This window comes from Meleagris gallopavo, chromosome 26 (genome assembly GCF_000146605.3).
Source record: "Meleagris gallopavo isolate NT-WF06-2002-E0010 breed Aviagen turkey brand Nicholas breeding stock chromosome 26, Turkey_5.1, whole genome shotgun sequence".
Classification (NCBI taxonomy): domain Eukaryota; kingdom Metazoa; phylum Chordata; class Aves; order Galliformes; family Phasianidae; genus Meleagris; species Meleagris gallopavo.
The window spans coordinates 5526014-5537703 of NC_015036.2; the positions used below are offsets into that span (position 1 = coordinate 5526014).

The 11690-nt window shown below is 47.1% G+C and overlaps 2 protein-coding genes across 2 annotated transcripts in view; one reads left to right on the plus strand and one right to left on the minus strand.

The window, feature by feature from the left end:
- ZW10 (zw10 kinetochore protein) overlaps nucleotides 1-9845 on the plus strand; it is an 11735-nt gene extending 1890 nt beyond the window's left edge. The window contains exons 2-16 of the mRNA XM_003212743.4: nucleotides 4-205; nucleotides 791-892; nucleotides 1081-1158; nucleotides 1265-1424; nucleotides 1648-1797; nucleotides 2079-2270; nucleotides 2579-2742; nucleotides 3027-3209; nucleotides 3669-3907; nucleotides 4907-4978; nucleotides 5629-5798; nucleotides 6414-6544; nucleotides 6916-7047; nucleotides 7619-7821; nucleotides 8098-9845. Of these exons, the coding sequence (XP_003212791.3) occupies nucleotides 4-205; nucleotides 791-892; nucleotides 1081-1158; nucleotides 1265-1424; nucleotides 1648-1797; nucleotides 2079-2270; nucleotides 2579-2742; nucleotides 3027-3209; nucleotides 3669-3907; nucleotides 4907-4978; nucleotides 5629-5798; nucleotides 6414-6544; nucleotides 6916-7047; nucleotides 7619-7821; nucleotides 8098-8218 (2299 nt within the window). The 3' untranslated portion in view covers nucleotides 8219-9845. The remainder of the gene's footprint in view (nucleotides 1-3; nucleotides 206-790; nucleotides 893-1080; nucleotides 1159-1264; nucleotides 1425-1647; nucleotides 1798-2078; nucleotides 2271-2578; nucleotides 2743-3026; nucleotides 3210-3668; nucleotides 3908-4906; nucleotides 4979-5628; nucleotides 5799-6413; nucleotides 6545-6915; nucleotides 7048-7618; nucleotides 7822-8097) is intronic.
- LOC104914389 (transmembrane serine protease 5) overlaps nucleotides 9811-11690 on the minus strand; it is a 3764-nt gene continuing 1884 nt past the window's right edge. Inside the window, 6 exon segments of the mRNA XM_031556847.1 lie at nucleotides 9811-9982; nucleotides 10120-10291; nucleotides 10294-10500; nucleotides 11166-11264; nucleotides 11426-11617; nucleotides 11620-11690. Coding sequence (XP_031412707.1) covers nucleotides 9832-9982; nucleotides 10120-10291; nucleotides 10294-10500; nucleotides 11166-11264; nucleotides 11426-11617; nucleotides 11620-11690 — 892 coding nt within the window. The 3' untranslated portion in view covers nucleotides 9811-9831.

Consider the following 11690-nt stretch of genomic DNA (forward strand, 5'->3'; position numbering starts at 1 on the left):
AAGGCAGGGCCTCGGGGCGGGCGGCGGGGCGGTGCCGGTTTCGGTGTCGGTGACGGCCGTTTCTCCGCAGGGCGAGGTGTGCGCCATGATCACCAAGAAGTACAGCGAGTTCCTGCCCGGCATGCAGAGCGCCGAGGAGCTGGTGGTCAGAGTGGACGGGCTGTCCCGCAACATCGACCTGCTGAGGGCCGGCGTGGAGAACGAGGTCACCGCTTTTATCCGTTTTCTCCGGGTTTAACCCCAAACTGTGCCTCCCCCCCAGCCCCGGTGTTTGCGGAGGGCACGGAGGGGCGGCGGCACCGCGGGGTTCCTTTGATGACAGACGGTGCAGAGCAGCCCGGTGGTGCTGGGCCCGTGGCTGAGCACAACGGGAGCACTGAGCTCCTTCTGACAGCCTTTGGTGCCACATCTCCTTCCCATGCCTTGAAAAAACCTCTGATGTACACAAAAAGAAGCAGTTTGGTGGAGTTTCTAGTGCTTATAAGGATCCTTGTGGCAGAGAACGTGATGGACGGCCGTAGGAATTACAGACAGGGTCATTATCACGTGGCACAGCAGGTGTGCTGCTAACACCAACCTCCCGTCCTCCTCCCTGAACCATTCTGGGCAATGGAGCCACTGGGTGGCAGCCAGCCCACAGCAGGGAATGGAACCAGATGGCCTTTATGGTCCCTTCCAACCCAAGCCATGAGCCTGGTAACAGACATTTTCTCTCTCGTGCTTCCGTCACCATCAGGAGGAAATCTGCCCGCTAACGTCTGGCTGCTGTAACTGAAGTTCTTTATTTCAGGTTCAGCGGGACCTAAATGTTGCTGTGGCTGAATTCACTGAACTGAAGCAGCAGCTGGAGCAGGACACGCTGGTTCTGAGCATCCTGAAGAAGCTGCAGGAGGTGAGGAGGGAGTTGGGAGTGCAGCTTCAAGTCATTGAGCAGTAGTCTGCTGCTCTGCCTGTGGCACCGTGCTGGCCTTCTCTTTTGAAGAGCTAACCGCAGCTCCTCTGTCTCTACCCACATTGTTAAAAATCTTGTAGTCTGATAGCAGATACACAGTTATATATGATCCTCCTTGATTATTGCAGTTTGATACGGCTCTGAAAGAATACAACACTGCACTGCTGGAAAAGAAGTACATTGAAGCAGCTCAACAACTGGAAAAGGTGATAATGATTTCTTAAACATATGGCAAAATTGTGGAGAAATACTTTCAGTAGGTTTCACAAGGCCTGCAGTTACCCATGGTTTGTGTTTGACCTTTCCCACCAGGCACGAAGCAGCCTGAAAATGCTGGAATCCCGCAAGGGCTTTGAGCTAAAGATCCTGAAAGCACTGGGCACAGAGCTCACGGTGCAGACACAAAACATGCTCTATCATTTAGGAGAGGAATGGCAGAAATTGGCTGTGTGGAAGCTTCCTCCTTCTAAAGGTACTCACAGTTCTAATAAGGGACTGATTCTGGTTCCATTGTCCTGCGTGGTGACACAAGATGCTCGGTTCTCACTTTTGATGCTCTTTACAGGAGCCATTTTGTGGAAATGGAGAGAGGTAGAATATTGCTTTAGCCACCAGCTGAGAGATGCAGTAGCTCCTCAGATCTGCTGCATCTCAGAATGTGCTCTACCAGAGAATTGTTTCTTCCTTTTCTTTAGAAACCATCGGCCCGGAGTCAGTGATGCATTCAGAATTGCACTTATGCACACTGCCATCAAAAGAGGAAGAGATTGCAGGCCCACCTGTTGCTTCTGTGCTGCAGGCTTTTGCTGTCCTTGGAGAACTGCGCACCAAGCTGAAAACTTTTGGTAAGGCAGACCTGGCTTTTTCTGTTGTTCTTTGTTTTGCATTAAAGATGCTACTCTTTGCTGGGCCTCCATGAGTTTTATATAGGTAAAATGGTCTTTAGTGAAACCAGACCCAGTGTTTTTTGCCTCTTGAATGTTCTCTGGTACAGCTAGTTCAGGTGGTGTTTCTTCCACCTCATGTGGAATCTCTGAATCCAAAATAGGTGGGCTTCCCTGGAAATAAACCTGCCTGCCTCCTGCTGTTCGAAACCATACATTTATTTATTTACTTCATTTCTCAGGCAAGCTGCTGCTGAAATACATCCTCAAGCCACTGATTTCGTACCCGTTTCTTCAGCCATTCGTAGAAGAACAGTCAGATGTGGTCATCCTCAAGTTCAAGTCAGAGAAGCCTGACTTGGATCATTCTTCTCCTGTGGAGGTTTTCGACAAGATAAAGTTTGTTCTTGAAGTTCTCCACAAATACCTGCTGAGTAAGTTGTCTCCCTTTTGGCCTTAGTCTGAGTTGCATATCAGCACCTTGTTCTTGTAGTTGGAGCAGGAGCTGGTTTTTAAGCAGTTGTCTGCAAGATCCAAGCAGCTTTTAATACTAAAAAATAACGTAAATTCAGATACTGATCAGATCTGCACGTGGTTTGGATATGAAGAATGTCTTCATTATGAAATTGTGGAACAGTTGAAGTGCACTCTTTTAAAAGACAGGAAGATTTGAATGAACTGGTGAAGGGTCTGATCCAGGAAGCAGATATATTAAAACTCACTTCTGTTCTCTTCAACTCAGATGTGCCTGTTGAGCAGTGTGTGGAAGATAAAAAGGAGTGCAGAGTTACACTGGCAGAACTGCTGGGTGATATGATATGGGAAGAGCTATCAGACTGCCTCATTCAGAACTGTCTGGTGAATTCAATCCCAACCAACAGCAGCAAATTAGAGCAGTATATAGAGGTAGGTCTCAACATCTTTCAGGTTTATTTAGTGGAAATACCACATGACTATCTTCAACAGAAAGCTGCAGCTAAAAGACTATTTCTGTGTGATCGTGGCCTCCACCTGAGCCAGCTTTTTCCAAAGGGTTGCTGAGAGCTGTTAGGCACTGATATTTACAGACAGGTTTTATCCTTTACTTCCAGCTGAGTGGAAGAATTTCTACCCAGCTTTAATTTTGTTATTTGATTTTAGGAAACTTGCAGTCCACGGGTATCGATGGAGAATGTGTCTACTCTTTTCAGGTGATTAAATCCACAGAGGAATTTGAAAAAGCCTTGAAGAAGATGCAGTTTTTGAATGGAGACACAACAGATTTACTGAAATATGCCCGGAATGTCAATTCCCACTTTGCTAACAAGAAATGCCAGGATGTGATTGTGGCAGCCAGAAACCTGATGACCTCAGAAATACACAATACTGTAAAGGTACTGCTGTTGCACCATCCTGTTTTTCTCTGTGGGAAAATAACATGGCTGTTGAAGAAGGCTTGTCTAGGACAGCTGAGTCCTTTTTAAAGAGGACTACTATTTGGTGATCCTGGGAAACAAGAGTTTCAGAATCTTTTTAGAAGGTACTCAAGTAGGTTATCTCACCAGCTAGGTATTTCTTAAAATACCAAAGCTTACTTTTGTAGGTTTTTCTGGCAGGGTTAGAAAAAGAAAAGAAAACATAGAGGTTCACTTGCAGGGCTTGGTTCTGGGCGTGAAACTGTAGGTTTTCATGACTTTCTGTGTCATTCATACGTCATGAGACCTCCAGCAGTCTCAGGGGATTTCTGCAGCTTAATGCTTACCTTGAAGCTCAAATCAGTGTTTTCTAACCTCACGCAATCTCCTTTCTCTGGGCTCTAATTATAGTTATACTTTTATTTCGTTTTCCCTTAGATCACACCTGATTCCTGCGTAGCCCTACCAAAACTTCCTGATCCTGGATCTGGAGATCACGTTAAAATGCAAAAGACTTCTAAACTCCTTCCTAACGAGATGGTCAGTTTGGAGAATGACTCTAAACTGAGCCAGTACACGTTTTCTTTGCCCACGTGCCGTATCAGTGCCTCAGTGGAGAAGCTGATGGAGCTGGCTTATCAGACACTGTTGGAGACTACAGCCAGCACAGATCAGTGGTAGGAATTATATCTCAGCCTGTAACTTTTGAGAGTCAGATATATATTGCCTTTGGCAACACTAAGCATCTGCTGATAGATTAGAAGAAATTCATAAGAGCAGAGGGTACTTAAAAATTAGAATTAATCATTAAAGTTATGCTGTGTTTTGGCTAAAGGCTGCGTGCCTGGGTTTGTGCAGCAGGAGCACTGGTTCACCAGAGCAACCTTTCAGGCTCTGTGTTTCAGGGAGCATTCAGGTGGGCTTTGCCATACCTGAGCTATTGCAGCAGTGACAGCACGGTGACTCCATAGAGTGCACAGGGCAGTGCACAGAGCAGTTCACAGCCTCAGTCTTTTGTTAGGGAGAAATGCTACTGCTGTGTTCACTGCAATACTTTATCGTGTGGTCTGTTTCTGTTGTTTAAAAGGATAAAAGCCATTTCTTTTGTTCCAACCCAATAAGAGATGGCACCTTAAGGTTCTGAGGTGAGTTCTTACTTTCTTTTTGCATGTGTGTTGAGTACAAGCAAAAAACTCCAGCTCTGCATCTGTCAGGGCTCTTGAAAGAAAACAGTGGAGTGTTCTGAGAAGCTGCATACAACCAGTTTTAAAAACTGGAGCCCACAACCCTGAAGAGGGAGAGTTTCCCAGGTACTGAATGCCCTGCACTGTACTGTGGCAGAGAGGGCTGAGTACATATGCATACCTACTGGGAGAAAGGACACTGCTCCCTTTGTTTGTGGGGTTTCACATATCTCTGCTCTGACATGTGGTCTGAAGCTCATCTCTTCCACGCTGAACTTACAAGGTCATCACAGCTCTTGTGAGAAGCCTTTGTGAATTGTCGAGGATGTTGCCTTTATTGCCATTCCCTGGTTGATTTTGACAATTTGTTCATTAAGGAGAATGTGCTTCACCACTAATAAAAGTGTTTTTTTAAGAGAGGGGTGAGAGTCACTTGGCACACAAGATGTTAATTCCACAGACAAACTGACGTGAACCTTGTTTTCTTTGTAGCTGCATACAGCTCTTCTACTCTGTGCGGAATATATTCCAGCTGTTTTATGACGTAGTACCAACATACCACAAGTAAGTGTGTGATGTGTGTTACTTAAGGCCTGCTTTGCAGTCAGCACAGTGCTGTTGGGACCATCCCACTTGATCTCTCTTTTGTCCAGCAAATCCAAAAGTTACTGAGGACTTCCTCCACTGGGAAAAAGCTCATGCTTTTAACCCATAAATAAATCATACCTGTTGCAGATTATTTGCTTGGGAGTTTCTTAGCTGGCGGTCTTATGATCAAGGAGATGGTTTTTAATATTTCTTTTGGCACAAATGAGATTGGTTCTGTGCCTGCTGCCCTTGCATGGGTGGGAGCGCAGGCAGCATGAGCTGAAGTTGCGTCTTCAATATAGAACTGAGTCTTGTAACCTGGATCTTACAAACCTCTATCATATTCAGCTGTTGAGTAACTAGAATAGAGCCCTCACCCTCGGCTTTGACATGGGGTGGCCTTTAAGATTTTTCATGTTGCTTTCCCTGTAGGAAAGAGCAGCAATGAGGGTTGAAAGTATACTTTTCTTCCAGCTGGTGGCTTTATCGAGCATTGCTTGCAGTGACTTATTTGCAGCGTCTCTTTGAGTCAGACTTAAAGAGATTTCTGCAATGTCCATATGTCAGTTTAACAGAGCCACGCCTAAATACATACATTTCTTCCTTTCCTCTTCTTCCCGAGACAGAGAGAACCTCCAGAAACTTCCCCAGCTGGCAGCTATTCACCACAACAACTGCATGTACATCGCTCACCACCTGCTCACCATGGGACATCAGTTCCGGTACCGCCTGACCAGCATCCTGTGTGATGGAGCAGCCACTTTTGTAGACCTGGTGCCTGGCTTTAGGAGACTTGGTAATTTTACTTTTCAGTGTTGAAGTACCTTGATAGATGATGTGGTAGTTAATCCTGTTTTTTGTTGCTGAATGATTCAGAATGTATCTACTGACTCAAGTAGACATCTGTTATTTATGAGTTTTGGGCAAGGAAATCTTGGTAGGGTGGTCTGGTGGAGCTCCTGGCTCTAAGCAGTACAGCTGCATAGGACTGGGCTATTTAAACAGGGCTCACTTTGGTGCATAGTTCTAAGAGCAGACTGTTATCCAGTGAGGTGTTGTGGCACCCAGGTATTTGGGGATCTGCCGCTCTTTTGACACTTTCTTTAGGTTATTCTTTGGGAACAAGTTCTGAAATAAGCTGCTATTAGTTTAACAGGAACCTGTCATCCACAGTGAGCCCTGCTACTCAGCTTTCTCAGAGTGCTGTAGCAATCCAAGCTGTGCAAGAGCTTATTGAATGCAGTGGCTGGGCCTGATTGAATTGGCTCTGCGAGAATGATCGGAGACTGGAAACTTCTATTAAAAATATAACATATAGCAGGTTTATTATTCAGCACTTACAGTCTCTAAATCAGCAGAGCAAACAAATAATTGCTTAATTGCTTCTCTCTGCTTGTTTTTTCTCCTAAAGGAATGGAGTGTTTTCTGGCCCAGATGCGAGTGCAGAAAGGAGAAATCCTAGAGAGGCTGTCAAGTGCCAGGAATTTTTCTAATATGGATGATGAGGAAAATTACTCTGCAGCAAACAAAGCCATAAGGCAGGTAGGCAAGGCAAAGCTGAAGCTGGATGTGCTGTTGTCTGTAGATGCTGTCCTTGGGCTGTGCCTCATTTTGTGGGATGCTGAGTTCAAGTCTGCTTGCACCAAGACAGCAATTTCTTAATCATGAAGTTTTTCAGTAGTACATATCTAGGGTGTTTCACTGTTCAAGGAAAAGGTGTCAAGTTGCTGATAAGCTGCAATGCAAACTGAAGACATTGCTTTCTTTTAAGGAACATCTGCTGTATGTGATACGTCACTGCCTTATGCTTCTTTAAAACTTGTTTTGGTCTGTGTTCAGTGTCCTTATCATTTTGTGCTTCTTTAACATTCTTCTTGATAACACGTTGATAACGTGGGGCTGTTACATTCCAGGTATTGCATCAGCTGAAAAGATTGGGGAAAGTCTGGCAAGATGTTCTTCCAGTGAACGTGTACTGCAAGGCTATGGGCACCTTACTGAACACAGCGCTCTCCGAAATCGTCACTAGGATTGCTGCCCTGGAGGTAACTGCATGATGTGGACATGCCAAGCATAAGCATGGTCTAAACAGCTAGCATTTATGACCTCCAGAAGTTCTTTACAAGCTGAGGTTTCAGGGGAGCCAGTTTTAGTCTGTATCTTGAAGGGCCCTTCCACTGTCTGTCAGGTGAACAGGGCTTCTCTTCCTGTAGCAGCTGGGATGCTTTCTTATGCTGTGCCTCCAAAAAGCTTTGCCTTCTTTGTTGTGCTGGCATTACCTGCCGGTTTCCTCATAAACCAATCAGACCTTCTTCATAACCACTCTGCCTCGCAGTGAATCTGCTCTTGAGAAGCACAATCCTTGCTCTGAGGTGGCCGCAGAGAACTTGATTAAATAGCTATTTGTGAAATACATTGAGAATATTAAATGCTATCCAAACCATGGCTTTTTGCCTTCATGCACACAGCCCCATTTTGGGGTTCAAGTTGGTTTTTGCTTTCATTTCACTTACTGTTTAGTGATCCAAAATCATATCTAACAGCTCTTTTGTTAACAGTTTGTTCAATTCTTGGATATTCTTGTTCAATTCATGTATATTCTTTGTTCAATTCTAGGATATCTCTGCAGAAGATGCGGATAGGCTGTACTCGCTCTGTAGGATCATGGTGGAGGAGGGACCTCAAGTTTTCACTCCACTGCCTGAAGAGGACAAAAACAAGAAATATCAAGAGGAGGTTCCAGTCTACGTGCAGAAGTGGATGACATTCAAAGAGCTGATGATTATCCTGCAGGCCAACCTCCAAGAAATAGTAGATCAGTAGGTATCTGCAGGCTAAACTGAAAAGTCTGGTTTAAATGCCTAATTAAGTAATTCTGGACTCAGATTGCATGCAGCTAATAGGCAACTAACTTATTTTGCTTTCAGACTTAATACTGTTCCATGCTTGTAAACGCTTGATGCGTTTCAGTCTACTTTAACCATTCATTACAGGAGTTGGAGAACTGTTGTGACTTGATGTGAATGCCCCAAAGGTTTGTTTTACTGTGAAGTTACCATGCAGTTTTGTTAACCAAAGCTCTTTCTCCCCTGTAGGTGGGCAGATGGGAAGGGACCTCTTGCAGCTGAGTTCTCCCCAGCAGAAGTGAAGAGTCTGATCCGAGCCTTGTTCCAGAACACAGAAAGGAGAGCAGCAGCACTGGCCAAGATCAAATAGCTCTGTTAACTCCTACATGTTGCATCTTCTGATAAAGTGACAGAACTGAATCTTTTATCTATTTCTTTTAGATTTGACCTTTCTTGTTCTGGACTATAAAAGGCATAGCATTGGGTATGTGCTTCCTGGGGGCTTGACTGAGGGAGAGGTTTCCTGTATTTCCTCCCTGTATTTAGGGCAAATGGTTTGGCTCTGTGAGTCTCAGACCAGGAAATCAAAGGTGAATAGCACATGAACACTAACTGCTTCTGCTCCATCTGCCAGGCAGGTGGAATTTGGGCTTGAAAGTGCCATTTCCTCCCTGGAGGTATTAAGCACAGATCCTAGGATTTGCTTTGAGCTGGTGGTTGTACAGTCCTGGTAAAGAAGAGGTGCTTTCTGTGGTGTTTGCTAAATCCCATCCTCTTGAATTTCATCTTTCTGTAAGCCCAGCGTAGGCAAAGAAGTCTTCTCTCCAGCTTTTCTTTGTGAGAATGAGCAGTGCTGGCAGATGGGGCTGTCATGCAGTGTGCTGTATGTCATCTCAAGCTTGTTTGCCTGAGGGGCTTATAGAGGGATTTCTATTTCTCACTCATCAGTCTTTCTTACCTCCACAGTTTTACATCAGGGGCCATGTAGCCCCTTTGTCTCTTACCTCATCTGTCCCTGCAAAATACAGATGAAACCCACCACTGGTGGTAGCATTTGGTCTCCTAAGAGTGCTCAGGTGCCAAATTTTGCTCTTCCCCACCTGTTCTGCTCAGGTTTCCCTGCAGAGCAGACTGTGAAAGAGTGAAACTGGAGGTGGGGAAGAGGAGACCTCATTCCACATCAGCTGTTTACCAGGTCAGAGTGTTTTGCACAAGTGGCAAAATTCCTCATGGCTTTATTTCTCATAGCAAATGTCTTAAACCTGACTTTCTGTCTTCAGTCTCACTGCCAGTATGAAAGCCAGTTCTGCTCCTTCCTTTCCCCTTCTGTTGATGAAGCAGTAGGTCTGGCATCTGTTGTCTTTGCAGTAGTAACTTTTCTGTCCTTTAAGAATGAGATAAATGTAGATCATATAAGAAGGGAATTAAATGTGCACTCATAGCATTGTCTTTTACTTTACAGAAGGCCACGTTTAAGACTTTGAGAAACATATGTTTATTTTAATCAGTAGCTGTTGTTGAACCATAGCCCCGAGGCCACAATGTACCACTTGCTGCACAAAAACTATTTCCTACCACATAATGCTTGCAGACAAAAGTTTCGATCCTTGAGAGCTAAATATTTTAATACCATGTATCCTTTTTATTTGGACTTTGATCTGAATTCTCTTTGCATTCCTGACCATGGGTGCAGTCCTTGGCTCCCAGCTGCAGAACTCAGCAGCTCACACCACATCCAGCCTGCAGGAAGGCAGCAGGGATGGCAGGCATCACTTGGACCTCCAGCTTTTCCTTTTTTCTTGTGTATTATTTCCCCCCCTTCCCCTCTAAGCAATTCAGCCAAGGGCTCAGAAGGTTCCCACACCAATTGCATCTCCTGTGGAGTCCTTGTCCTTTTACACATAACAATCAATAAAAAACCAAACGCCACTTCTCCCACGGGCATCGTTCACAGAAATACAATTTGCTATTTTCTTTAATAAACTATTTATACTGGCCACGTGTTCTGGTGGTGTCTGGGGCCGTTCCTTTAGGGGTTATAGGAACAGTGGGAATTAGTCCTAGGCTTTTCTTCACGTAGATGTGCAATGGGACATGCGTTGATGCAGGAGGTTTCTCCTTGCTTCTAGTAGATCTGGGTAAAAGAAAGGAAAGGAATGTACGGGGGTGAGGGCAGGGTGCTAACAGCAGTGCTGGCGGTGGGGTTTCTCTATGCAATGTGCACAGCTGGAACTGAGGCTGAAGGCATGCTGCTGTTTGCTGCAGCCATACCTCAGTGACGTGATAAATCCAGGGCAGAAGCTGAGCCACGTTGGTGTAAACCCCCGGGCGGTTTGGTTCAGCACAGCCCTGGCCCCAGCTGACGATGCCCACCAAGCGCCACACCAGCTCATCCTGGCAGACCAGGGGGCCCCCGCTGTCACCCTGCAGCAGAGCAGGGATGGAGCACAGCAGCGCTCAGCCCCAACAAAGCCCCTCTGCTGTGCTCCTGCCCCCGGCCGCCCATCACCTGGCAGGCATCGATCTTCCCCTGCTGGTACCCGGCGCACAGCATCCTGGCCGTGAGCTCTCCTGCATACATGCACGAGCTGTTGCACCTCTGGGTGCTGATCAACGGTACCAGGGCTTCCTTCAGCGTCTCGGTGAGCTGTGCTGGGGAGGGAGAGAGAAAGCAAGAAGGGAATGTGATCTTAGGGAGCAGGAGGGGTCAGAAGGGACTCCCAGTACAGGAAGGATGTGGAGCTCTTGGAGAGGGTCCAGAGGAGGGCACTAAGATGGTGAGAGGGCTGGAGCAGCTCTCCTATGAGGAAAGGTTGAGGGAACTGGGCTTGTTTAGCTTGGAGAAGAGAAGGCTCTGGGGAGACCTCACTGTGGCCTTCCAGTACTTGATAGGAGCATATAACAGGAGGAGGAATGGCTGTTTACGAGGGTGGATGGTGATAGGACAAGGGGGAATGGCTTTAAACTAAGACAGGGGAGGTTTAGGTTGGATATTAGGAGGAAGCTTTTCATGCAGAGGGTGGTGAGGCACTGGAACAGGTTGCCCAAGGAGGCTGTGGATGCCCCATCCCTTGTAGGCATTCAAGGCCAGGCTGGATGTGGCTCTGGGCAGCCTGGTCTGCTGGTTGGCGACCTGCACACAGCAGGGGGTTGGAACTGGCTGAGCACTGTGGGCCTTTGCAACCCAGGCCATTCTATGATTCTGTGAAGATGGGGTCACATCGAGGGACTCGTGGGGCTTCAAGAGGAGGAGAAGCAGTGACAGAACTGCGCACACAGCACAGGAAGGGCTGGCGGGGAGCAGGGACAAGGCTTACCTTGGTCAGGCCTGGTGTAGCCCCAGCCCGACACCCAGCACGGCGTGCCTGGGAGCAGGTCCTGGTGGGAGGGCAGCAGGCACAGAGCTCCAACGGTGTCTGGTGGTGAGGGGATGGGTTGGGCCCAGGACTGCTGGTAGCACAGCCCCACGTGCCTTCCGGCAACGTGCAGCTCTGGCATCACCCAAAGCACAGCCCAGCTGTGCACTCTGCTCCCCACGCGCCAGGAGAGGCCGAGGTGCCTCACAGCAGCGCTTTACCTGAGAAATTCAAGGGAACGCGCAGCTTCATCAGAGCGATGTCGTAGTCCATGCTGTTATCGTTGTACAGCGGGTGAGAAATAACTCTCTCCACTGGCACCCCGGCCTCCTGTTTGGCCGAGCCACGAGTGACACCAGCACGAACCGTCCAGCCCGACGCGCTCCGCCGCCGGTAGCTGAGGGGACAGAAGGGTCCCAGGGCAGCCCAGAGCCCCCAGCACAGACCCCGAGCCCCCACTGCAGGTCCCGTGCTGAGGGCAGCGCC